Source organism: Zeus faber (genome assembly GCF_960531495.2).
Source record: "Zeus faber genome assembly, chromosome: 14".
Taxonomy (NCBI): domain Eukaryota; kingdom Metazoa; phylum Chordata; class Actinopteri; order Zeiformes; family Zeidae; genus Zeus; species Zeus faber.
The window spans coordinates 12,315,779-12,342,517 of NC_137200.1; the positions used below are offsets into that span (position 1 = coordinate 12,315,779).

The following is a 26,739-nucleotide window of genomic DNA, read 5'->3' on the forward strand; positions in this document are numbered from 1 at the left end:
CAGTTGTGTTGTTCTTCTGAGATGTTATTTTAGAAGACTTTGCTATTGTCATGAATTAAACATCACTTTCAAAACACAGGTGCAAAAGGTCTTTTTATATTCTGATCATATTTCAGTGTTATATTAATCTGGTACTCCATGCTGAGATATAGAACTCATGTGATGGAATAAGGGTTGTGTGGAATATGGGGTCGCATGTTAAAGGGATACTCCCATTGACATGGTGGCACACGTGAACGAGAAACGTAAGAGAAAAGAACCACACGGATCAAGCGTTACAGAAAATACTGTTTAATTAAAAATCTTAATGCTTAGGCATGAAAACATGGCAACGCAATAAATGATAAAAAAAAACAATAAATAAAATCTTTACACATGCGAACATAATGCAATGAAAAAAATAAAGCTTTTTAGTAGACAAGTCATTTTCTTTTTAAAGGCAGCGTTAATAGTGATTTATAAACATACATTTATTCCTACAGGTGGATATTATTTAATGACACACCGGCCACGCTACAGTTTACCAGCAACCTCTGTTGTAACAGGGAACAAGATATTGTGCGAAAGAATGACACTTTGACATAGATATACCGGTTTAAAATAAAATCAACCTCGCCCATCCTTTCTAAATCATTCCGTACAAAGGAATTTCACATTAAATGGCACTTTCGCAGTTAAGGAATTCCAGTATTACATTATTATCATCATTATTATTATTCATGTACAAGTGACAGTGATTCAAACAGTACCATTTAAGTCGGGACTTCAAATTGAGTCCGATGACAAAAAAAAAAACCCAAATCTAACGCACCGGTGGGATATCTTGCACACGCATACAAAGGAGGAAGGTGTCTCGCGACACCCAAAGTGACACTTTGTGTTTAAATGCTTTTGGTTTTTGGGAGTAAAGTTTGCTTCCGTTTACTTTCTACTGGGCTTCTTTTAGTTCTGGCTTCCTGAGTCCGTGGGGTTAAAAAACAAAGCAAACAAAAAAAAAAAAAAACACGCAGCCTTGTTCAAGTTTTAGTTTCAGTTTGTTTTGCCAATAATCCCTAAAAGTAGATGTTGGAGCTGAGGGGGAATAAACAGTGCAATGTGAATCCAAAACAAAGCAACGACATAAGCACCGGTTCCCACGCAGTAAGCGTTCAAGAATGTGAATGAGTCCCTTCATTAATTAGTAAGAAATAATAACACAGCTAATGAGCTATTCACAGAATAACAGAATCATATTCAGGAAAACCACTTTGTTAATGGTGAGAGGGAAAGAACCCTCGCCCCCCCCCCCCCAAAAAAAAACCACGAGTTAAAGACTGATGCGTTACAGAGACACTGGATGTACACAGAGAACTTACATGTCACTTTGATTCTTCACCAAACAGCATCCGTTACGACCGCAGCATCTCACTGGTGTTTTTTCCGAGTTGCGCAAACAGCATCACATCACCGACGAAGAAGAAAACTTATATCTGCGTGCTTCCGAAATTGGAAGGCGGGGACGACCCCGGATTACTGCGATGTGACTACACCGACCACATTCATCAGCCGAAGCGCGAACTTGCACAAATTGATCGGACGCACAGGTACCGCGCGCAACTCGGCGGGTGCACAACGCCGCGGCCCGCCCGCGCGTGCTAGCTTAGCGGAAAGGTGGCGCCCGGACTGGAGGGACACGCATACGCAGGTCTGTCGGGGTTAAAGCTGGGCCACACAGAGGTCACCGTAAAAAGCTTCCTTTTCTATTAAGACACTTTGCTTATCTCGCCTAAACGTAAAGCCTAGCTTGGTTTTCCCCAATTCGGCGAGTACATCTGGTAAATGCTGTCCACTGTAATGGCACGGTGTGTAGAAGGGGGCGGGGGGCTACGTGGCGACATGCGCAGCCGAGGGCACGGAGACGAACTCGCGCAGGATGTTCTTGGCCGTCTCCAGGTTGTTCTGGGCAATCATCAGCGCCTTCTGGATGTCCTGGAAGGAGTAACCCTGGGACATCAGGCACTCTATCTCGCCGCTGATGGCTGGGCCCCCGGGGCCGGCGGCGGGGGCCACCAGCGAGGCCGGACGCCCGAGGCCGCCGGCGGTGGCCTCCGGGTCGTGGGGCCGGGTCCATCGGTCGGAGTTAGCCCGGCGTGGGAGGGGCCTGGGTGGGCGTTCCAGGTCGTTGCCAGCGGCAAACATGGCTGCAGAGGGAATTAAAAAATATATAACGATAAAAGAAATAACGGAAATGTAGCACAAGAAACAAGAAAAAAAAGATGATAATTTCATCTTACCGGACGGAAAAAGAGAAAGAAATAAAATTGCACTTTAAACGATTGTGAAGCTGGACTGAAATTCATAGCGGATTGCGACGTGGAGAAACAGTCGGGGATACGTACAGGCGTCCACCGGGCACGACGCGTCCACACCGAGGCCGCCGAAGGCCGCGACGCAGCCGCTGACGTCTGAGAGGGTGCGTCTGGCGGGGGCCGGGGGCGGCGGGGCCAGGGCCCTGGGGTAGTCGTACTCGTAAATGGCCTCCAGCTCCGTGTCCTCCGCCTTGTCCCTGGAGGGAACGGGCGACTGGCGCGCCGGATCTGCGCGCGCAAAGAAAGCAACCAACATCCTTCACGGCCCGCCGTCAAACACCCAAGTTGACGTCAGAGTGTCCCCGAAAAACACCACGACATTTTCAAAACCATACAGAAATTGAAAACAATAGAATTAAATTTTATCTGTGTGTGTAAAATATATGGCATATATATATATATATATATATATATATATGAGACTAGAATAAAAAGGTAAATTAAAAGGCAAAAAATAAATAAAAGCGCACTCCAGAACTCCCCCCTTTAACTTGACTCGTGTGTGTGTGTGTGTGTGTGTGTGTGTGTGTGTGTGTGTGTGTGTGTGTGTAGGTGGGTGGGTGTAGGGGTGTGTGTGTGTGTGTAGGCGCATTACCGCAATCTGAGGCCTGCGCCGGTGCTGCGGGAGGCTCGGCCGAGCCCCCCTGGCCCTTGATGTTACACATGGACTCGTACACTTGTGGGTCCTCAAATTCAACGTCGCACACCCCACCACTGGAAGTAAATAAAAAAAATAAAAAAATGAAATGAAAAAAGGAAAATGGATCGCCAGAGAAGACCTAAACAGAATGTCTAACAACATGGAGGATATGAGGCCTTTTGACATCAGAGTTTTGGGCTGAACGGCAGTGGAGCTGCTGTATGGTGATGTCGTGTGTTATTTTCACTCACATACTAGAGTACGCCGGATGATGGTACACAGATTTAGTAGACGTACTATGCCATTGCGGACACAAACAAACCCAAAAACTATTCATTCTAGTAGCGCAAATAAAAAAAATTATTATAAAAACTTTTCAGGGCCTGATTCGTATTTCTCCGTCCAGAACCATATTTAATGTTTGCCGGTGCTGCCGGCTGCCTTGCATACCAGAGGTCGCTGTGGCGGCTACTCTGGGCCGAGGGCGGTGGCACCAGGGCCCCCGGTAGCGCCCACGGGGCCCCGGAGACCGGGAGGGACGTCGGGCTCATGTACTCGTTCTCTTCACAGTCGGGGGCGTCCTCCTCGCTCAGCGGGCAGGGGAGGGGCCTGCGCAGATGATGGATTCGGATTGAACCACTCAAGTAAATAGTGTAAATAGAATAACGGGCGTTCAGAAGAACTTCAAGTACAAATGATGACGAGCAAAATAAGTAAGTGGCAACAATTGAATGAATTAGCAGGTTAAATGGACTGTTGTTATGACGTCGACTGGTGGGGTTGAATATCCCTTATCACTCATATGGCCTCCACGCCGTACTCTGTAGTGGTCAGCCGATCAAAAAGTAGCCAAGTTGATGACATCACATTATACAGTGCTTTTGGAAAGTATTCGGTCCCGGTCACTTTTTCCACATTTTGTCACGTTGCGGCTTTACTCCAAAATGGATTCAATTCAGTTTTTTTCCTCGTCAATCTACACACACACACACACACACACACACACACACACACACACACACACGATACCCAATGAGGACAAAGTGAAAACAGGTTGTCGTATTTCTATTTCAATTGAAATTTTCATACATTATTTTGCTAATTTATTTCAAATCCCAAAGTGAAATATCGCAATGACAGTATTTAGACCATTTACCATGACTATCCTGCTTCCATATTGACTCAGCAGTCAATCTATTAATATTTTGTATAAGGAAAAAACATGGTTTCCATTATCAGTCACGTAAGTTGTACTTATAGTATGTTTGGCTACACGGTCGCAGTGATAAGAGTGGAATTGGGCTCTACCCTGTTCTCACCACTGCTCAGGCAAGGCTGTATACCTGGCAGATAGACAGTAGACTGCATTCGTGGCCGCAGGGGTCTTGGGGCCCTCGCCACTGGCTCCGTTGCTCTGAGGAGCAGACCCCGATATGGGGGGAGCCTTGGTCGCCGGCCGAGGGACCATGTAGTTGGCAGCCCAAGAGGGCTGGTCCGGGGTGGAGGGCAGGGGTCTCCTCTGCAGCCTGCCGTCCTGAGCCAGCGGGAGGGGGGAGGGCCGCTCAGGAGGCGGGGGAGGGGGGAGCTCTCTCAGGGCTGGGGGCAGCGGGAGGGGCTTGTCCCTGTGAGGAGCCAGGACCTGGAGCGGAGGATGGAAATAATAAGGGGGGGCGGGGGATTATGAGGGACCACAGATAGGTAGCTACGGAGTCATTCAGCATAATGCTTTGAACGAAAAAAACAAATAGAAATAATCTGATCTTTTGACTACTGACAACTTCATTAAATAAACAATAGGGATGCACCGACACGGATACTGGTATCAGATAGGATGGAGGCTAAAATATTTGTATGAGAGAATATCCTGAAAAATCTCATACCAAGTGTCAGACATTAGATGGATCTAACAGAAAATTCATTGTTGATTAATATGCTCTTCAGGAAATGTACCTTGCCTCATTTTTTTTGTAATAGTGATTACGATTCATTCATTTCAAGACACTACAAACTATGTATTCTATTCCATTCCACTCCCCACATTTAGCTTCACCTGGGGCAGTGGGATGATGATATTTAAATTTCAAGACTCTTATGATATTTTATATCAACTATCCACTGCACATGAGAAAATGTACAATGATTAGATCATCTGGAACAATGACTTTCGTGTTGTGTGACAAATATCACCACGCTGACGCAGTCTCGTATTACGATATTGAAATTGCGCGAACTTATCGCCCAGCTCACACCATAGAGGCAAAAACCCAAACAAAACACAACCCTCCGTGTATAGCAAACGCGGGCTTGCCTTGGCTGTGGCTCCCAGGGCCACGGTCCCCGAGGAGCTGGGGGGCCTCTGCTGCAGGAGGTCCAGCCGGGGGGGCACGGGGGGCAGCGGGGACACGGGAGAGGACGGACGCTCGACCTGCGTAACACAAACACAAAAGATTTCGAACGTCAAGACGAACACTCAAAATATTTTGCGCTGCAATAGTTCAGTCCGAAAACCTCTTGGATAATCTTAGAGGTGCCGCAACCTACAACCTCCGGTACAGATACGGCAACGCTGGCAGCGGCGCGCGGCTTGTTTCGTGCCCCAATGAGACGGACGAACCTCAACAAACCTAAACCCGAAAATACTTCCAAAACTCTGGAAAGAATATGTACCAGATGTTTCTTGTATGTCACATACTGCTGGCACTGCTGTGCCATAGCAAACCTGTATCCAGACGCACCTTGCATCTCGTTCCAAGAAGCAGCTGGAACCGATTGTGGACGTTTACCAAATAAATATGAAAAAAATAAATGAAACTATAACTATATTCAAAGCATTGTGTACTAATGTTTTTCCTGTAGCCGTTGTTCTTACTATGCGCTTTTTGTACATGTGTGGCCTTTGCTCCCTAACCCTTGTCTAAAGCAGTCAAAAGGATAGCGCATAAAGGGGAGTGTGGGGGAGAATGTGGACCCCCGCGCCATCGCTTGCTCCACTTGAGCAAGCGATGGCGCGGACCTTCCTCCTCTACCTTAGCGCAGGCCAGCCGGCTCATAACCAGATGCTGGTCCTCCAGACGGTCGTCCTCGTCCTCCTCAGCTCCCTCCGCTCTGTAGTGCCCCTGGAAGCCTGCGAAGGAGGCCCCGCTGGCCTTGGGGCGGAAGGGGTCCACCACAATAGGCTCCGTACCCTTGATCTCGCAGCGGCAGAATGGGCAGCCCTGGCCCTCGGACTCCTGGGAAAGTAGTTATAGAATAATCTTAACCATCTGTGGAACGTGAGTGAAGAGAAGTGGGTCAGAGGGTCGAATGAAAAGGTTCGAGGTTCACGGCCGTTAAGGGTAAAGGCCCCCACTGAGGAATGGAAACTTTTATTCTTCTCCATTCCATACATATTTATATTGCCTGTAGTCGTGTGCTTTATTATGAGGACGACAAAAAAAGATAAATCACCTTTTTTTTTTTAATAAGTAAACTATTAAAAGTAGGTCATTATCAAGCACCTATTTCTCTGGTTAACTGTGAAATGTGATGCTACTGCACAGACTCGGTAAGGATCTCTGTGTACAGCTTCATCGGCAGTCTCCTCTATGTGAGGAGCTTTGGATGAGCCTCCCGTCTCACCTGCCAGGCGGTGAGGCAGGAGGTGCACATGAGGTGGCTGCACGGCTCGATCTTCACGTCCTTGTCGTTCTCGGCGCAAATCTTGCACAGCTGGAAAGTGGAGCCCATCTCACAGTAAAGCTCATACTGCTCCTGGAGGGATGAACGGAGGAAGGGGAGAGGGGGAGGAGACGGGTGGAGGAGATAAGCGGAAAGATTACGCTTCGGACTGCTCACGCGCCCACACACACACCCACATAAACACACAATTTTAACTTTTTTTCATGGTACATGACTCAGTCTCCCTCAGTGAGAATGAACAAATGTGTTGACCCCTGTCTGAGCAGGGTGTGTGTGTGTGTGTGTCTGACCTGTGTGACTTTGATGTGGTCCTGTGGGGAAGGTTCACACAGCCCGGTGAGGTCTGGGTTTTGAGCGCGGCCATCTGGGAACAGGTAGCTGAAATCCACCATGCACGGACACACACCGACACACACACACACACACACAAACACACATGGACACACATGGACACACACGGACACACACGGACACACACGGACACACACACTTCAGATGCTTTTGTCCAAAGTGACTTACAAGAGAGGCTAGAAACAATCAAAGCATACATTGACCATTGCAGCAACCCCAAATTTAAGTGCATGAGCACCTGTTTCTAAATGGAACCAGATACAAATGCAAGATCAGGAAGGAATCAGAATAAAAGTTTTTTTGTTTTTTTTGTGGTGGTATTGTAATGCAATATGATGTACGTACGAAAGTACTCATATGTTGTTAACGCATTATGTTAATGCAACAACTTAAAACTGGTCACCATCAACATAAACAAGAGCACAGACAGGTAAATTCCAGCTAATTTTAAAATGGCACGTCTGTAATATCAACACAAAGGCCCAAAATGTATTAGTAACAGCACTTTAAAGAAATAAGTATGTGCGCCTCACCTTGATAGAAGTCAGTACACAGCCACAACACAAAGGTATTTTTTAATTTTAATGTCTACTTCAAAAATCAAAAAGTGGATTCTGGGTAGAAAGAAATGCTCCCTTTATCGATAACTCATAGATTTAATCCCATTGATTTAATTGTGTGAATTTGTCAATCAACCCAACTCGCACGTGACTTGGTGTTATGAAAAAAAAATAATAATAATAATAATAAAAAAATAAAAAAAGAAGAAACAAAAAAATAACCCAGTGTTTAATAGATGGGGTAACTCACAATCCCTCCCTGTAGCCGTCGATGAGGGCCTGGAAGAGGGGCTTGTTGTGGGGGATGGTCTGCAGGATGTTCCCGTCGGCCGTCACATAGCCGATGGCCCACTGGCCCAGGCGGGTGCAGCTCAGCCTGAAGATGTAGCTGAAATGGGAAGTAGATGGCCTGAACTGGGATTTCTCATTTACAAAAAAAAAAAAAGTGCACCCAAATAATAACACAAAATATATAAATTTCACGGTTTGAAATTAATTTTCTAGATTTTCAAGATCGACAATCCTCATTTTTCCCAATCAGAAGGCAGCTGCTGTATAACATAATGCTGTTATATACTTAATTGGGTTGGGTACCGTTAGGAATTTTTCATTACCGGTACCTCTTCTCAATAAATGGGTACATCGGGTTGCTGCAGTTTTTCATGCAGTCTTTGTTTCTAATGTTAATGCCATGTGATAATAAATGGTTTTGCTTTGGTACCAGCCCCTTGGAATAACTGGTCATTGGTACAGATCCTTTACGTAAAATCTTATTAATATTAATGAGGGGCAGTAAGGAAAACACTCAGAAATTCTTGCCTTTTTTTGTCCACACACAACCTGTACGTGTTTGATTCATGGTTGGATCTGTGACTTACCTGCCGGGCTTGTGAATGAACCTGTGCAGTCGGGCCTTGACCTCATCATAAGTGAGAAAAGCCATGTAGCCGGAGTGCGTGACGGCCAGACTGTTCCAGTTCCGCAACAGAGAGGCCCACGGCTGCGGCGCAAACACACACACACACACACACACACACACACACACACACACACACACACACACACACACACACACACACACACACACACACACACACACACACACACACACACACACACACACACACACACACACACACACACGTCACTGAGACACAAAACATTCACTGCAAACCCAGAATAAAAACCTGTCTTACGCTTTACATCCCCAAAAGTACAGAGCACGGTCAATCTACACAAATCAGATAGAAGGCAAACAAAGGGATTATAAACCTTCAATATATGTATATAAAAAAATTTGAGATACAAAGTCAGTTTGACGTGTCCATGATGATCCATGGCTTACCATGTCAAAAATAGCCACTAACTCATCTCTTCTACCGCACGTCCTAATGTGTTCGGTTTGGAATGAAAGGTGAATGGAAACCCTGAAATTAACTACCCACGCAGCGGTTAAGACCGGATCTTTCTTTAGCCAACAATTTTGGGGGAAAAAAACATCATGTTAGGAGAGACACGGAGCAGGGTTTGGGTTTCTGTCAAACTCCGGTCGCTGGGGCGCGGTCTGGTCCGGCGTGGGCTCCGCGTGGCCGCTGCACGGCCCGCTGCACTCCTGCTTTATCTGGTTGTGCTTCGCCTATCACTCCCAGCGCTGGAACTCAAACTCAGTACATACTACACAGTACAACACAGCGGAGCTGGGACGACGTGTTTTTGGAGGCTAACTCGGAAGTGAGCATGGCCCTGGTTTCCCCGACAAAATGCCAATGGGATTTTTACATTGGATTTTGGATTATTGCAGAAAATGACCTCTGCGGCAAACAAAGGTTTATAATACCTACATGTTTTGTACAGCAAGATATTCTTCATAAATTAACATCAGTTTTATGATTTTGAAATGTAAATGCAATTTGCCAAAAGTAAAAAGCTAAAGTTGGGCTATAAACAATCTACACCACAGTCGCACTTGTAATTTGATTTTGTGCACTCACCTCTTCTACAAAAGCCTGGAAAGTTTGATTAAGAATAGTTTGCAAGAGCGCAGGTATACACACAACTGGAGGCTGTAAAGTGAGTAGTGAGTAGATGACTTGCTGTGTTCGGGCGTGATGACGTTTAATGTCCCCGACAACCTCTGCAGTCTCATTTAGACGCTTGTTAGCAACTGCCTGATTTAAGTCAGTTTTAATGTCCTAGAACAAAACGTGAAGATCTCTTTTAGATGGTGTTAACCACAGACCCTAATTTCAGGCATCTAGCCAAAAACCCATTCAAAAATCCCATTGACTTTGAGACAAGGGAACCGGAAGAGCAGAAATGCAAACTCATTTCCGGGTTTTAGGTCACATTCCTGCAGCACTGCAACACAAGTAGGGATGTGGCGGGCGGCAGCGATCTTGCCCGTCACGCTCCTGCCGTGGCGTGCTTCACAACTGCCCTGCAATTGTAATACCACTCATTCACCGGTGGACACGACACACATCACGCACGCGCACACACACACACACGCGCCCCCGAACACCCTCCTGATTCCACCCTTCTCCCTTTCTCTCCTTTACTGCCGTAGCTATCACAGGCAGAGGTCACGCGCCGTAATTGCTGTTCCAATTTTCGACGACTTACGATGTTTTGTCAAATACATGCTGTCGTCTGATGCTTCTATGTTTACTCAAGTACATATTGTTGTTTGTCTCTATGTTTATCTGTCTGCCCCGTGGTGATTCTCCCTCCTGCTCTTGGAGAAGTAGTGACGATTAGTTGTTTATAGATCCATACATGGTCAAATAGTTCTCCAAGAGGGGGATTGCTGGCGGTCCTGTTTAACAAAAAACTGTGCTCTTGTCATCCCACAGGTCGTCCACAGGACAGAGTTATTGCAGCAGTGGTTGATGATTAACACAGAGTTGCACTGCAGGTTGAGAAGTTGAACTCCACTTGCAGACTAACTCTGTGTTGTATGCCAAGTCTGATGATAGCACAGGTTAAATAATTAAATACAGTTGGCAACATAAAGTTTGGACTCGAAGAGCTGTAACTAAAATATGCGCACTGAATTTAGCTTCGGCGATATTAGTCCAGTATTATTTTATGGTTCCTCAAGTATAAACGGTAGATTTTAGAAATAGTAAAAAAAAGAGGACTTGATAATAAATAAGTAAATAAATAAATAAACAAACAAACAAACAAATAAACAAATAATTTGGGGGACGGACGGACGAAAAAAAAAATCTAACAAAGCAGTTGGAGTGTTAATTACCTTTAAATAATATTTGAATTAATCTAATCTAATCTAGAATACAGGGGTCTCAAACTCAAACAACCTTGGGGCCGCTGGCAAGGTTGTCTTCTCCCTGGGGAGTAATTGAACATCAAGGTAAAAACCAATGTATATATTCTGTTTTATCCTGTTCTATATTCTGAAAACACCAAGTAAAAGGTTTAACGCTATATTATAAACTTGTCCGGGGTTGCATTCAATTGCGGGCCAGATATGGCGATGTGGCCCCCCCCCGGCCCCTATTTTCAGATCCCTGCTTTAAGACTCGGGAGGGCTTTAGTTACATTTGTTTTTTAGTTCACATTTCCCTCGGGCCACTCCTGATCCTTTTGTGACACTGGGAATGTCACCGCGGGCCTCACCTGAAAAAGCCTGGTGAAGATGTCAAACTCAAAGACGGAGATGTAGTCGTTGAAGGTCAGGTCAATGGTGGACTTGAGGGCCATGGCCTCCAGCCCCGAGCTGATTGGGTGAAACTCGTGCAGGGCTTGACGGAAGGTCCTCCACGGCACTATGGTCCTGCGGCAGGAAGGATGCGTTAGAACCAAGGCTCTCAGAGTTAAGAATCCCATTAACATCCCCGAGCAACAGCCCTTCCTTGGCCTCCCTCAGCCGGCGTGGAAAAATACTGCGCAACCATGATCACCAAGGGAGCCTTCTGTCAAAGGGTCGGTTTTGTCAAATTTGGCCACGTTGTCGCAGCAAGGGACTAACCGCATGTAGTCTGTTTTAGAAGTGAGAGGACACTGATTTTTAAGTTGAACTGCAAATTGTGCCACATAATTAACTTTACCAAAAGGAATGACATGCGGAGAAGGACTGGGGTTTAAATGAGAAACGTATCACCTGCCAAAGCGTCTCACGGTGCTTGAGTGCTTAAAAAAAACTCACTTGTCGCCGAAAGAGCGCCTCCAGAACTCTGCGGCATCGGCCTTGGTGATCCGGAAGTTGTCGCCCTGGAACAGGCCGTTGGGAAAGATGGCTTTCAGCTCAGCCAGCATGTGGCTGAAGATCAGGGACAGCTTGGTCAAATTTCGTCTGTCCGATAGAGGGGCGATGGCGGTGGATGTGGGGGAGAAAGATATTCAGGGTCAGTCGGACCAAACAACACAGCAAACGCGGACTCTCACATATTCTAAAAGGGTAAAGTGTGAAGCGATATTTCTGCTCATGAAAGGAATAAGAAGACTCCCTGTAATGTGAAGGATTGCTAAATACCACCTAAATATCGCACCGAGAATCATGTCCCCAATCTACCGCTACATGTGCTTGCAAACGCTTTTTGTTTTTCACAGTCCGACAACTCAGAACTCCCAAGTTGTAGCTGCATGTTTAGCTTAAAATAGTTGAGACCATGTGTGAGTAAACAAGCGGCTGGTGAGTGAGCGAGTCTCACACTGAATATACCATGGACAGATTTGTAGCGTCAACGAGGCCAACACAATAAAGACAGCAATATTTTTGCACAAAAGTATTGTGGTGATGCATCTTTGAATGTTTGAATGAAAGTAGAGCAATGCAGTCCTTCAATTATGCCGTTTTCGCACCAAAATTAGTGGATTAACCCGGGTAAACCCGCTTAAAAAATAGGCGATTGGCACCTGTCCCATTGCCAGGAGAAATGCCTTTTTTTTCCTGTTGCGCCACATTCGACGTCATGAACACATTGAAAAGGGGGCGTGGCATGGTTCCAGTATGATTGGGAACAAAACAGTAGAGGAGACAGCAACTAAAAAAAAAACAATGACATAAAACTGTAAAAACTTGGGGAAAAAAGTATTTTGAGTCGTTCAAAACAATCGGATCATTCATGAACGACCCAACACGACGGTAGAAGCAGCGTGGAGCACCGGTCATTGGGCGGCGGGAAGCGGTTTGGGGCAGTGCTGGACTAGCTCGGAGCCCGGCGGGGATTCTCCGCTGGGCTCCACAGAGTGCGATCCCCACACTCACAACATTTACAGTCCCCCCGAAAACAAAAAATAATAATAAAATGTCAGTAACTCTTGATTTTGGATTTCAAATGGGATATGAAATGATACATGGATATTCCTGTCTATTTGTGCCCAGTGTACAGAACTTCAACGCATGTCGCATTGGGCAGGTAAAGGGGCCAAATTTAGCGGGTTGATCCGGGTGTTCGATTCACATCAGAGTCGATCGGAGGTGGAGCTGACTAAAAACCTGTGACTATTGCAGGGTCCTTTGACCCGAGACTGAGACCCGGGTTTTTCCTTTCCCATAGATGACAAATGCCGGATGTTAGTGGGTGTTACCAGGTTTTTGGTGCACTGGGAAAGGGGTATTACTAAAGAATCCATTTTTATTTTTTTTCTTAAATCAATCTGCCATCACACAACCACACACACAAGATTAAATATTTTTTCATTAATAGAAGTAAAAAAAAAAATTTACTGGGAGACGACATTGCTCAATATTTTTTTGGATGGCAGACTGATTAAGGGATCCACAAACACTCTCTGAGGGAGTCTTGTGATGTTCAAGTATGTTTTTCTTTTTTCCCCCCTCCCCCTTTCAAATGTTCCAAGAGATGTTCAATGTGGTTGAGGTCTGGTGACTGCAGAAGGAAAGCCGCTGAATTCAGTCATTCAATGCCCTTCCTTTAAATAGGCTCGACACAGTTTCAATGGATGATTAGGATCATTCGGCTCGGTTACACTTGTCGTTTCAATGCGACTTTTGTGATGCAATCACAAAAGTCGTGTCAGGTCTGGACAGACCAGATCGAATCTGACATAATCTCAGACTCGATCGGCCAGACCGCATCCCAGACCGCATCGCTCGCATTGGGACCACATTTCACAAGAAGTGTGGACAGCAATCCGGCCAGGACGTGGACAGATTACTGGCTACGTCAACAAACCACGCCCATGAAATGCTCACGTAGAATCGCACTCGGTCGCTTAAATGGATCTTTTTCGCATACGGAAGTTCACCATCCGGTCGGCGAAGGTCCTGTTGACAATATGAACCCACCAGTGCAGGCTGCACTTCTCGCATCAGCACAGCCCTCTCCCTGGGAACCGAGATCGCTCTCAGCATCGTGACGCACGAGTACAGTGTGCAGTTCATCCTGTGCTGGAACAGGTGAAGCGCACACCATTATTTCCACCATGTTTCATTATAAGGGCTTTTCCACACCAGGAACCATTTCAGGAATCAGATACCACTGTAAGATATGTCACTTCAAAAAATCACTCAGCTTTTGAGATCGCTATCGCGGTACAGGACCCAAAAGGATGAACTTGATATTTGACCTTCTCGTCTGAATCTGAATAACATAGACAAAAAGCCAGTTTTCCAAAAAACTGGAGTATCATTTTTACAGCCATCGCACAGCAGTGTGGCAAAGCGCATGTTCCTCTGCAGGTGGAGTATACACATAGGTCAGTGGTACCTGTGGTTGGGAGTTTAACCTCTCTTTGTATCTAATCCTCTGTACAGGTCATTTTGGTGTAGCGTGAATCCCCCTTGAAACAGTTGCGTCCAGGTGTGTGCATTGGGTGCAATGCATGTGCTAATAGGTTCAATTATGATTTTACTTTTTTGAAATTCATCGGCAGAGCCACTCAATAAACAACCTGGCTTTTATTTTGATCTCTCCTGTACATTTTGTTTTAAATTTTACTCCACTCTTGTTATTTTTTAAACCTGTTTTTTCTTTTTTTCTTTTACCCAATTGTTCTACTGTCCACCGTACCTTTGATGTGCACTAAGTAAACGAAACTAATGTCTTTCCAGTTGGCCTCCTACAATACTTTCCAGCTAGTGCTTCTGTGCTTCTAGCTGATCCTTGGAATTTTTTAATAAGGGTCTTTAATGGTATTGATCCAGAGCTTTCAGGTGGTCCATTATTTGTCACAATATAGTAATGTTAGAGGGACACCTGTTCCCTCTCCCTCTAGTCGTTTGGTTTGGACCCGCCATTCATGGTCTCCAAATACTCAAATGTTAAGAAATGGTGCTTCCACTTTTCAAAAAAAGAATTAACAAATATAGAATACAGACCAAATTGGTCATGCAACAACTACGGTAACAAATTTTTGTCAAAGGTATTTCATTTTGTCGTATTTTGCATTTGTTAATTCCATTTCAAAAGGCAGAATGGGAATTTCTTCAAACTGACCATTTCTAATGGCAAAACAGCGGTGGCGTTGTCGAACGGAGAGTTAGAGATAAGTTCAACCAGGAAATAGAGCTTAGTAGAGGCTTTCTGTGAAAAGGGGAAGTGGATCCTGCTATATCAGTCGATAGCGTTTCTTCTTTAATCACAAGTTCGCAGCTTTTGCATCACACACACAAAAAATACAAAAAAACACATTTCAAGGGGCTTAGATGTGGCGCATTTTCTAAGAAGCAGTATAGAATATAGCAGTGAGAATCGGATATAAGTGATAATGCCTGAACTACTTTTAACAAATTATTAGTTAAACATAAGGTTCTAATTGTCATTGGTATTTAAATGCTCCCTCTCCAATGCCTAATGAAACCATCAACATAACTGGCAGGAAATAATACTGGCACACAGATGACCAATATCAAAAACTGTCGTCAAAATAAAAAGGTCTAACACACAAGCCTAAAAGTGCAAAATGAATTTCAAGAAATTAGGAGTTTTCTTATTGCGGCTGCATCTGACCGATAGAGGAAGTTGAAAAAATGTTACAAACACATACTGGGGTTGTTTAGGTGCTTTGGGTAGGAATACAAAAATAATTTTTTGCTCCACAAAAAGAACGGCTGCATGTCAAATCCAAAAGCCTGCCAATGTACCAACGTTATCGTGTGTGGCCTTAGTGTCACAGACTCATCACCTGGTCATCTGTAAGGAGAAGTGTGGACTAGTTGTTTTACACCACAATTTACAGTGTCAAAGTACTAATTTTACGATAAATATATATAATTTCAACAATGCTGACTTGCCACAAAATGTATGTATACATTTTATTATAAATGCATATATAGATTTATCATAAATTGATTATAAATTTATATTTTTAAATGGAAAATGTCTCTGACACAGAAATAGAAAGTACACTTCAAACAAAGAAACCACAGGTTGAGCATACAGTCTCTGGCAAACTAAAAGCATGGCCTTCTCTGATTTGCTTCTTGTTCTTGGCATGTTTTTGCCAGTAGATGCCCTGAATGCACCTAAAGGTGCACATACAGCCAGCAACATGGAACAACCCCCATATCTCTCCAGCCCTGTTTTCCCAATGACTGTCTGCTCTGGACTCCAAGACTGTCAAAGATTTTAATTGCAGCATTGATCAATGCTCATGGGAGAACAACTACCTTTGGCTGCCAACGTGCTTTACTAACAAGATAGAATTAACACCCAACATAAAGCGCAAACATGTCAGATGTTTCTATGTATCCACAATTATCTTAAAAGGGATCTATTATGAAAAAAACCCACTTTTTAAGTGCTTGTGCAGATACATTTGTGTCTCAGATGGGCCTACTAACACACCAACTGTGAAATAAGAAACTCAGCCAGTTTTTTGTGAGCTGTCAGTTCAGAAAACATGTCCTGAAACAACCCGTTCACATTTGCAGCCCAACCGTGCGTCACGTTTGGCTTGAGTAGAATTAGAACCGCCCCCTATCTGAGTACCTCCACTCACAGCTGGAGCGCCACCTAGAAGTGCTCTGCTGGCTGCACACTGTGCACAGACCTGAACACATCTTGAAAGAGAAAGCGGAATTAATATCAATTGTCCTTGAAAACTGCAGTTGATGAAAATGTAAGTATTAAAAAAATAATTCTGCTGTGTTTCTTTCGAAAAGATTTTTATTTATTTATTTTTTTTTTAAGTACGAGGTAGGTTGACTGAAGGCTGCGGCCCATGACGCGTTTTGTGTTCCTCCAAACAAAACCAATAAAAAATAGTGTGTGTTTATTGTAGATGTATTTAATTTATTTTGCGACATTTACATGAAGAGTCAGAGAATCCCGGTGCGTTGCGGTGCGGTGTCCGTGTCTCCCACAAGCTTGGAAAATGGCAACAAAACTTGTAAATAACTTTAAAATTAGGACTTGTAGATCGAATATGAGTGAAGATTCAGCAACTGGATTGCTTATTACTCACCCTTAAATTTGTTCAGAAACAGATTTTGGTGGACTGATAAGGTGAAATCAGCCAAAGTTTACAGACTAAATACAACGGAATCAGGAGTAAAGCTCAAACCCTTTTGGCTCACAGAACCCAGAACTTGTGCTCAAACCCTCACAGAACTAGGGGCCCCAGGAAGCTGGCTCCACCCACATTGGTTGGTATAGAGGCATGTTAGAATGGCTAGAATGCATAATCTGGAGTGGTATTTTCAGCAAAAAACTTCAAAAACATGTTCTGGAGACCTCAGAGACCTATATGAACTTGTGTACAAAGACACATCCTTTAGTCATTCAGACCATCCACCAATTTGTGACCAAACAAAAAAATATAAATAAAAAAAAAAATATATATATAATAATGAAATAATAGCAATTATATATATATATATATATATATATATATATATATATATATATATATATATATATATATATACACACACACACACACACACACACACAAATACTTTTGCACATCCCCAAAGCTTACCTTGGCTGGGAGTTCTCCTCGTACATCCTCTCCTTGGCCTCCTTAAACAGGCTAATGGTCTGCTTGATCTTGTTGGTCAAGTTCTCAATCACCACCCTAAAATACTCGTTGTCGCCGAGGACCTCCAGTTTGCCCTCGTAGCGTGACAAGATGGTGCGCAGGTGCTGGTAAGTGTCTGGCAACAAGTCCAAGATGTAGGGGGGACTGTTCTTCAATGCCACCTTGGGGTTCTGGCAGAGCCGGACCACCTGGTTGAGAATTTTTTTTAAAAGTGTTTTAGATACAGCCCTGACAGATATGTGTCAAAAAGGTCACTGTTTCATTTATAGTTTCTGTGGAAATGCATTAGGGGTTTACTCTACGTCACTTATGCAACTCCAAAAGCATTTGACTTATTTGACTTATGAGTAAGTAATTATAACTATAATGCACTAATACAGAGGCAAAATCACATGTATATGTTGATTTACTTAGCAAATTTAGATTTACTTAGCCAATTAGTTTAAAATAAATTCTAACAGTTTGTTGATTTAGAGTGTGGGAAAAAGCAGACATTAAAAACAGTATAAAGTGTTGCCATTCCTAACTCATATGAATGAGATATTTTCCTGTGCATTTGACATAAACAGAGCACTGAGAGTGGTTAGATAACACAGCCCGTGATCAAAGAATAAGTTTGCTATTTTTCAACCTGGGCCTTATTAAAATGTTGGTTCCCATCATTTATCTATTCTACCTGTAGCATATTTTGACAGCTCAATTGATATGTAATCAAGCAGAAACAAAAATGTCAGAAATCTCTGGGACATTATATGAGATGATATGCCTCTAAAAGAATATTGTTTTCATAGTCTTTTTGGGTTTCTTTCCTCAAAGTTGATAACTACATCATGTGTGCGCAAACTGATTAGTCAACAGCCCACTTTATGATACGCCAAAAGAGAGCATGGGTTGAAAAATTTGAAAAAAAGGGATGATTTACGATAAACCTGAAGTTACTACTGCAGTTACCAATATTACAATTTAATTTGAATACAAGTTTTTTGAACCAAAGTGACGTTTAACTCAGGTGTTAAGAGGTGGCAGCGGTATTGACCTGAACTCTACAAATGTACACACACACACACACACACACACACACACACACACACACACACACACACACACACACACACACACACACACACACACACACACACACACACACACACACACACACACACAGCCCCTGTTTGGACCTTGCACTCTTAGTGCTGGGGCCTCTGCTGTACACTAAATCTCTTGGTAGTCTCCTCCAAAGGCTTCTCCTACTACTGCTATGCAGATGACACTCTACTCTATTTCTCCTCCCCCCCACCCCCCCGGAACCTCATAATCGAGATGCGCATCTCTGAATGTCTTCAGGAAATTAACGCATGGGTGTCCGGGCGCTCCATCTCGACGAGACGGAGGACCTCGTTCTCCCCAGGAAAGACCGCCCCCATTACATTTACATTACATTTAGTCATTTAGCAGACGCTTTTATCCAAAGCGACTTACAAGGGAGAATAACATTCAAGCTACAAGCTTACTATCGAGAAAACCAACACATCTCCCTTCCAGACTGCCGAGAACCTTGAGGTAATTCTGGACAAGCACCTGTCCTGCTCTGCCCAACATCACTGATAAAATTTGCTCTGGCAGCTTATGCCTCCACAGCATCTGCATCATTTTTGCCCATTTTCATTTTCGCTCATCATCTCCCATCTAGACTACTGCATCGCTCTTCAGACTGGACTACCCACCTTTCCCCCATCGGACCCCTACAGTGCATTCAGAATGCAGCAGCCCATCTAGTGTACAACCAACCGAAATCCTCTCGCCGCTACCCTCCTTCAATCACGTCACTGGCTTCCCATCGTTGCCCCGGTCAAAATTGAAGCCGCTCCTCCGTATCGCCAAACGCTGGTCAGGTTCCAACCTCAATTTTACTAACGCTGCATATTCCTAGAGTAGAAGCTTGCTTTGACTGTGATATACAGTGGTTTGATACTATGACAAAATCGACTCATTCTAAGTCGATTCGGATAAAAGCGTCGCTAAATGACATAACGTAATGCAATGGGACTGGGCAATAATTGGATTCTGCTGTATGTCGTGCACATAATCGTGACGTCAGGAAATAAATACATTTTTCAGGTCGTCACCTGCCAGTTTTGGTCTTTAATTAGTGTTAAGAAGAAAGAAGGAAATTGGTCATAAATACAAATTGAATTTGTTTTGGGTGGGAGTTTTTCCTTTGGTTGGGGTGAATGGTTCTGACAACCTATCTGAAGAGGGGACACGGGGAAGGGAAGAGACAAAGGATACTTACTTAGAGGTTTTGGTAGGAAGGAGGACGATAATAGTGGCACTATGAATACATGGTTCTCCCTAGACGAATTACGACAAGGCTTTACGTAAAACTGGAACCACATCACTAGGAAAAGACGAGGTATGTTAACGTTGTGATGAAACATCTCAGCGGCACGAACCCAAATACATGGATCACATGCCATTGTCATTGGAAGAACTTGGATTTGAAGGTGAGTGGGTGAGTGAGTGTGTGTGTGTGTGTGTGTGTGTGTGTGTGGGGCTGTACCTTATCCATCAGCTTCCAGCACTTCTCCACCATCTTCTTGTCAACGGCGGCGGGCTGGTGGGCTTGCAGCGGCTGCTGGCTGGGCTGAAAGGCGTCCTTCATCAGGCCGATCAGACCAGCGCCCCTCCGCGGATTTCCGGCCATGCTTTTGTCGCTGACCTCGGGGAGGGGTGGGAGGGGTGAGGAGGGAGCCCCGGGGCTTCTGGACCGTCAACCGAAAAAAAAAAAAAAAAAAAAAAGATGAGAATTCTGGACACGTATTTTCTTCACGCCGGGAACCAGCGGACCGTGGCCATTCTGCGTGTTTTGTTCTCCCGACGAAACGATGTGATAGAAAACGTTGAGAACGAGGATCGCGTTTAGCTACCCGCCGTGATGCTAGCTAACGAGCTAATTTAGTTAAGGGGGAGGAAGAAAAAAAAAAAAATGAAGCCGCTCTCTACCTTGAAACGCAAACCTTCCTCACGGTCGTTTCAACCTCTCATGGCTCCCGCCGGCTGGCTTTCTAGTTACGGAGTTACATCGGGGTGCAGGGCGAGGAGAAACGATGTCTCGAATAGCACAGAACGGAGAGCCATTGCTTCTGTATTCCGTGGTGATCTGGACTTGTCATCAACTGGGCTGTTACGACGTGACGTCATGGTCCTACGTCACGGGCTGCGGCGTGGACGCTCACGTCAAATGTCGGACGTTGCACTTTTTGGGTAGAAATATTTGATGTGAATATGTTGCTATATCATGAACTTGTTTTTATTGTTGTTGGGCAAATAGACTCACCAGACCAAAAAAAAGTCTATAACAAGAACTTATTTTATTTCGCCAGACAGGGAATACATTATTATTAACTGAATTAAATGCACCATGTTAAGTTTCATAAACCAAAACAAGGGAAAGCTATTAAAATGTAAACCTATTCTAAGTAATTATGATATTTACCTTAATCTGATCCTCTTTCCATGTTCTCGAACTACTCTCAGAAGCAGAGTTTATTGGTTGAATATTCTCATGGATTAATCTACACATGTGATTAAAATGTAAAGCAGAAATAGTGTCTGATATTGGCAGTATTGAATTTCTAGTACAACGACTGTGATATAGACAATTCCAATGAAATGATCAATCTTCCACAAAATTCCAATGAAATGATCAATCGTCCACAAGCACACACTCTTGGTCGATCATATCCAAATACATACCCCTCCTCAATTATTAAAGCACAATGTAAAGTTGTACAATTACTCTGAATTCCGTTGCCAATATCAATTCCCTATAAAGACAAATTAATTTGCTATCATTTTTGTTTTCTGTTTCATTTCTTTGACAAAATGATGAACAGACAATCCAGGAACTGCAGATTTAATGTCTTGCTAAACCTGTAAATCCAGATTGCAGTAAAGTGAACTTTTGTTGCACGGATGCCTTTTCATATTTCACTGTTGACAGAGGGATCAGAGGTTGGTTGGGTTGTTATGCGTGGAATTTTTCTGCAACGGTATGCATCTCATGTGGTAACATTTTTTGCAACATCAAAGATTGTCATCTGACCGAGAGTTCTTGCACAATCAGGCCATCGAACATTGTCGCATTCTTGAAATCTACCAATAACGACAAAGTTGTCATTCCTTCCCGTCTGTAGAGCGGCAGTTTCCCCACTCAGCAGCTATATGATCACATGACACTGCGGATATGCCTCGTCTCTGTGTGTTTCGCTGTCCCGTCGCTTTCAGTCATTGTTTTTGACGCCGGCTCCCTCCGAAGCTCAGGGCGATGTCGAGCAGCTGAGCACCCAACTCCGCCTGCTGACCTCCGGGCAGGAACTCTGCAGAAAGTTCTCGGAACGTGCTGCACACCCGTCGAGCCCGCACGTCTCCCCTGCGGATGGCGTGCTTCCACTTGTGCCGCGCCTCACCGTGCAGCACCACGAGGGACCTCCGAGGGAGAGGTACAGCCACGTCAACCCCCGCCTCCCCCTCCACGCGCCCCAGTCCAAGTTCTGCCGGGGGCTCTTCCAGGGACATTGTGAGGGTGGCGTCCGAAAGCATGTTGATAGTGACCAGGCGCTCGCCCCACAGCCAGGAGTCGTCCAGGTGTGGGTCGATGGCCGAGCCTCGCTGGGGGTGGTAGTCCAAGTTGCACTGCTCCACTGGCTGGAAGTCCACCAAGGCGGGCTCCCGGAGCATACGCAGCACCAGGTCCCGGCTCGTCCCGGGCAGCCCGCAGAAGCTGCCCAGACGCACTTTCCGTTTCTTGAAGTTGACCTTGGGGCCAAAGTCCTTTAAACAAAAAATGTACATTACACATTTATGTTTACTATACAAACCTTTGGTTTTACCTTAGGCTCAGCGAGAGCGGAGAGATAAACAACTTGTGCAATCAACTTTGTTACTGAGTGCCACAAGATGTCTCGATGCGCAACACTTTTCATGCAAATTGGTTGGAAGGAAACCACCAAAGTTTACATGGAAGTAAAGTTAGTAAACAAACTATGCATTCAGGCGGATTGAATGTAAACCTAACCTGCTTCCTGCGACCGGACTGAGACTGCATCCACACGTCTTCGTCCATCTGGCGTACAAGCAGCTCCTCCTCCTCCTCCGATAGGAAGTCTTTCCACAGAACAACACCGGGAAAGGGGAACGACGCAGGCTCGCCAGCCTCACGCATGGCTAGCCTCAGCACAGGGTCATAGTGAAAGTCATGCTTAACCTAGGAGGGTAAATCGAGATTAGACGGCAGCTCTTAGATCCCCAGAGGAAACTTGTGTTGCCACAGCAGAGTCGTGGCTGGAAGGTCTCTGGCAAGATTTATATAGGTTGACTGGAGGTTGTTAATTCCAACTTCAGAAGCAGATGGATCTTGTGGTACAACAATAATGTTAATGGTTTAGAATAGATACGGCCCTAGGTTTGACTTGTCTGGGTATTAGGTTAGAGGTTGTGAAGTTTAGGTATAAGGCTAGAAATGGTGATGTTTAGTGGATCGGTTAAGAGATGGTGATGTTTAAGTACAAGGTTAGAAATAATCATGTTTAGTTGTTAGGTTATAGAAGTGAAAAGGCTACATTTATATTTTATAAACTTATATATATGGTTAGAAATTGTTATATTTAAATATACGGCAAAGAATGGCTGTGTTTGGGTATACGATTTTAAACAGTTACATTTAGTTACAATGAAAATAGGTTTCGAGCCGTCTATTAAAGCTGTAGGAGATTACAGTTGTGTAACATACATATACATTTGTCACCTACATATACATACGGTCATACTATATGTATGGCCGTATGCAGTGAAATGTCATGACACCCTTGGAGTACTTTAGTTACAGTTGTGTATTGAAGCTGGAGTACTCCAGTTAAAGTTGTGTGTCAAACTTGGAGTACTTTAGTTACGGTTGTGTATTAAACTTGGAGTACTTTAGTTACAGTTGTGTATTAAACTTGGAGTACTTCAGTTACAGTTGTACATTAAACTTGGGAGTACTTTAGTTACAGTTGTGTATGGAAGCTGGAGTACATTAGTTACAGTTGTGTATTAAACTTGGGAGTACTTTAGTGACATTTGTGTTTTAAACTTGGAGTACTTCAGTTACAGTTGTGTATGGAATCGGGAGTACTTTAGTTACAGTTGTGTATTAAACCTGGGAGTACTTTACTTACAGTTGTGTATTGACGCTGGCGTACTTTAGTTACAGTTGTGTATTGACGCTGGAGTACTTTAGTTACAGTTGTGTATTAAACTTGGAGTACTTAAGTTACAGTTGTGTATTAAACTTGGAGTACTTCAGTTACAGTTGTACATTAAACTTGGGAGTACTTTAGTTACAGTTGTGTATGGAAGCTGGAGTACATTAGTTACAGTTGTGTATTAAACTTGGGAGTACTTTAGTGACATTTGTGTTTTAAACTTGGAGTACTTCAGTTACAGTTGTGTATGGAATCGGGAGTACTTTAGTTACAGTTGTGTATTAAACCTGGGAGTACTTTAGTTACAGTTGTGTATTGACGCTGGCGTACTTTAGTTACAGTTGTGTATTGACGCTGGAGTACTTTAGTTACAGTTGTGTATTAAACTTGGAGTACTTAAGTGACAGTTGTGTATTAAACTTGGAGTACTTCAGTTACAGTTGTACATTAAACTTGGGAGTACTTTAGTTACAGTTGTGTATGGAAGCTGGAGTACATTAGTTACAGTTGTGTATTAAACTTGGGAGTACTTTAGTGACATTTGTGTTTTAAACTTGGAGTACTTCAGTTACAGTTGTGTATGGAATCGGGAGTACTTTAGTTACAGTTGTGTATTAAACCTGGGAGTACTTTACTTACAGTTGTGTATTGACGCTGGCGTACTTTAGTTACAGTTGTGTATTGACGCTGGAGTACTTTAGTTACAGTTGTGTATTAAACTTGGAGTACTTTAGTTACAGTTCTGTATTAAACTTGGAGTACTTCAGTTACAGTTGTACATTAAACTTGGGAGTACTTTAGTTACAGTTGTGTATGGAAGCTGGAGTACATTAGTTACAGTTGTGTATTAAACTTGGGAGTACTTTAGTGACATTTGTGTTTTAAACTTGGAGTACTTCAGTTACAGTTGTGTATGGAATCGGGAGTACTTTAGTTACAGTTGTGTATTAAACCTGGGAGTACTTTAGTTACAGTTGTGTATTAAACCTGGGAGTACTTTAGTTACAGTTGTGTATTGACGCTGGAGTTGTGAGATTATTTTTACATTGGATTCAGTTGATTACGCAGCAAATGTACATTTTTCAAATGCTTCCCAGATCCTATCCAGTTCTCCATGTCAAGTGGCAGCCCCGTGTTGTGTTGTGTTGTGGGAATGTGCTGGAACAGACGGGACACGTCAACGAGATATATTCACCCTTGGCCCACCGTCGTTGAGCTGATCTCTTCCCTTGAACCCCTCACACGCCAGACAGCTCCTGACCCCTTTACAGCCGCACGGAGCGCCACGTTGCAGCGGCTCCGCGTTCATCTCCCCTAATAAACGCAGCTCGGGCGGTCACAACGTCCACCACGCCGCCGCCGCCGCCGGTTCCTACCGCCTCGGTGGCGCGTCGCGAACCCCGGCGCCACCTGCTGCACCGGAGGGCGTCGCATTGTGGGATTTCTGTATTTCATTTGCGTAAGGGCAGAATTGCGAGCGTCCATTTGCCACACACGTTACCGCGAAGAAACGCAGGCGAACGGGAAACGTAACACGAACCTCGCAAAGTTTAGCGCGAGGAATCGGAGACACAAAACCATCTCGTGGCCGTTCAATGAATAAATAAATTGTCAGGGATTTGAAAAAAAAAAGATGAGAGATCACATAAACATTAAAGTCGGTCTTGGAAACGATAAAATGTTGTTGTTTTTTATTTACAATGCACATTGCTTTATTTTACACTTTGTATTTACATTTTGTTTTTATTCCATTGTGAGTCTACACAATATATTTCTGGAGCAGTCTCTAAATGTTTTCCTTTTCTTTTTTTCATATTTTGTAAACTTGAACTTCATTGAATACCGAATTCCGAACCTTATTAAACTTTTCGTTAAATCATGTGTTATATCTGTGATATGGGATGTATCATTTCGTAACAGAAGAGGGTGGTCGTGGATAGTTATTGTTTTATTTGCGGTCCTCTTCTTATTTGTATCTCTTCCTTGACTGCGCAGTTATTTTAATGTGTTTATTCCTTTTTTTGCTGCCGTTTTGCCTAAATGTATCTCCAGCGATTAATACAGTTGTGGAAATTATTAATAATTATAAACAAAACACAGGAAGAAGACGCTCGCACCGACCGGAAATACATCAGAGACCTGCGTCGTGCGTGAAAGTTTTCCCGGGAACAGTCCGGCGGCGGCGGCGGGGACCTAAACTGCAGCTTCTGGGATTCTGGAGGTAAACAAAACGCAGCAGCCGAATAAAAGTCCTCATATGTGGAGATCGACGCTCTCTACGTTGAACAATGCGACGGTGCTGCGTGTTACCCGCAGATGTATTTGGTAAATAACAACACGGCGTGGTCAATGCCGGCTGCGGAAAGGATCTACTCCACACGTTAGAACTCGTCCAACATCGTATTCGGTATTATATTTAAAAAAGGGCCTTTACATTTGAGCTATAGATGCGAAGTTTAACTATTAAGAAGTGAAGAACATAATACAATAATAATAATAATAATAATAATAAGTATAATAATAATAGTAATAGTAGTAGTTCATAATAACACTGTATTAAGTTGGACTTTACACATTCCATATATTTTATCGTAGCCCATGCTATAGCTATTTTTGTAATTGATTTTTATCTGGTGCAAACTGCAAATAACACATTTGGTAAGTTCTGTGTTTTATGTGGTTGTTTTTCCACTTTTATGCATTACTTTTTCAGCTTTTTTTTTTTTTTTTGTCTGAAGTACAGTGCACCAACTACTACCAATACAAACTATTGCATTTGGTTATCCAATTCCACAGTTCCATATTGGTGGTTTCGCCGTTTCCAAAACGGTGTGTTATAATATGTAGTTGCTACATGTGCATTGTGGAAAAATAACTCAGTACTTCTTCGTGGAATTATATTTTAGCGACATGCACATGGAGAGAGAATACAGGACAACAGACGTGTG

At 43.7% G+C, this 26,739-nt stretch overlaps 2 protein-coding genes across 3 annotated transcripts; both read right to left on the bottom strand.

The window, feature by feature from the left end:
• Nucleotides 1–270: 270 nt before the first annotated feature.
• On the bottom strand, nt 271–20,308 carry LOC307240080 (E3 ubiquitin-protein ligase CBL-like). Of its 2 annotated transcripts, XM_080013689.1 has the most exons (15): nt 20,107–20,308; nt 17,487–17,734; nt 11,746–11,892; nt 11,217–11,373; nt 8,456–8,577; nt 7,828–7,965; nt 6,957–7,044; nt 6,607–6,738; nt 6,015–6,218; nt 5,297–5,413; nt 4,332–4,627; nt 3,439–3,597; nt 2,944–3,062; nt 2,379–2,576; nt 271–2,180 (listed from the first exon to the last, which is right to left on the bottom strand). In XM_080013689.1, the coding sequence occupies exons 1-15, from the start codon at nt 20,248–20,250 to the stop codon at nt 1,864–1,866; spliced, it is 2,586 nt and encodes an 861-aa protein (XP_079869815.1). In that variant the 5' UTR covers nt 20,251–20,308; the 3' UTR covers nt 271–1,863. The 2 variants fall into 2 exon arrangements, with proteins under 2 accessions (XP_079869815.1, XP_079869816.1); XM_080013690.1 differs by lacking the exon at nt 3,439–3,597.
• A 624-nt stretch (nt 20,309–20,932) lies between these two features.
• Nucleotides 20,933–22,729, bottom strand: alkbh4 (alkB homolog 4, lysine demthylase). The gene is made up of 2 exons (XM_080014307.1): nt 22,624–22,729; nt 20,933–22,379 (listed from the first exon to the last, which is right to left on the bottom strand). The coding sequence occupies exons 1-2, from the start codon at nt 22,669–22,671 to the stop codon at nt 21,834–21,836; spliced, it is 594 nt and encodes a 197-aa protein (XP_079870433.1). The 5' UTR covers nt 22,672–22,729; the 3' UTR covers nt 20,933–21,833.
• Between the last annotated feature and the right edge of the window lie 4,010 nt (nt 22,730–26,739).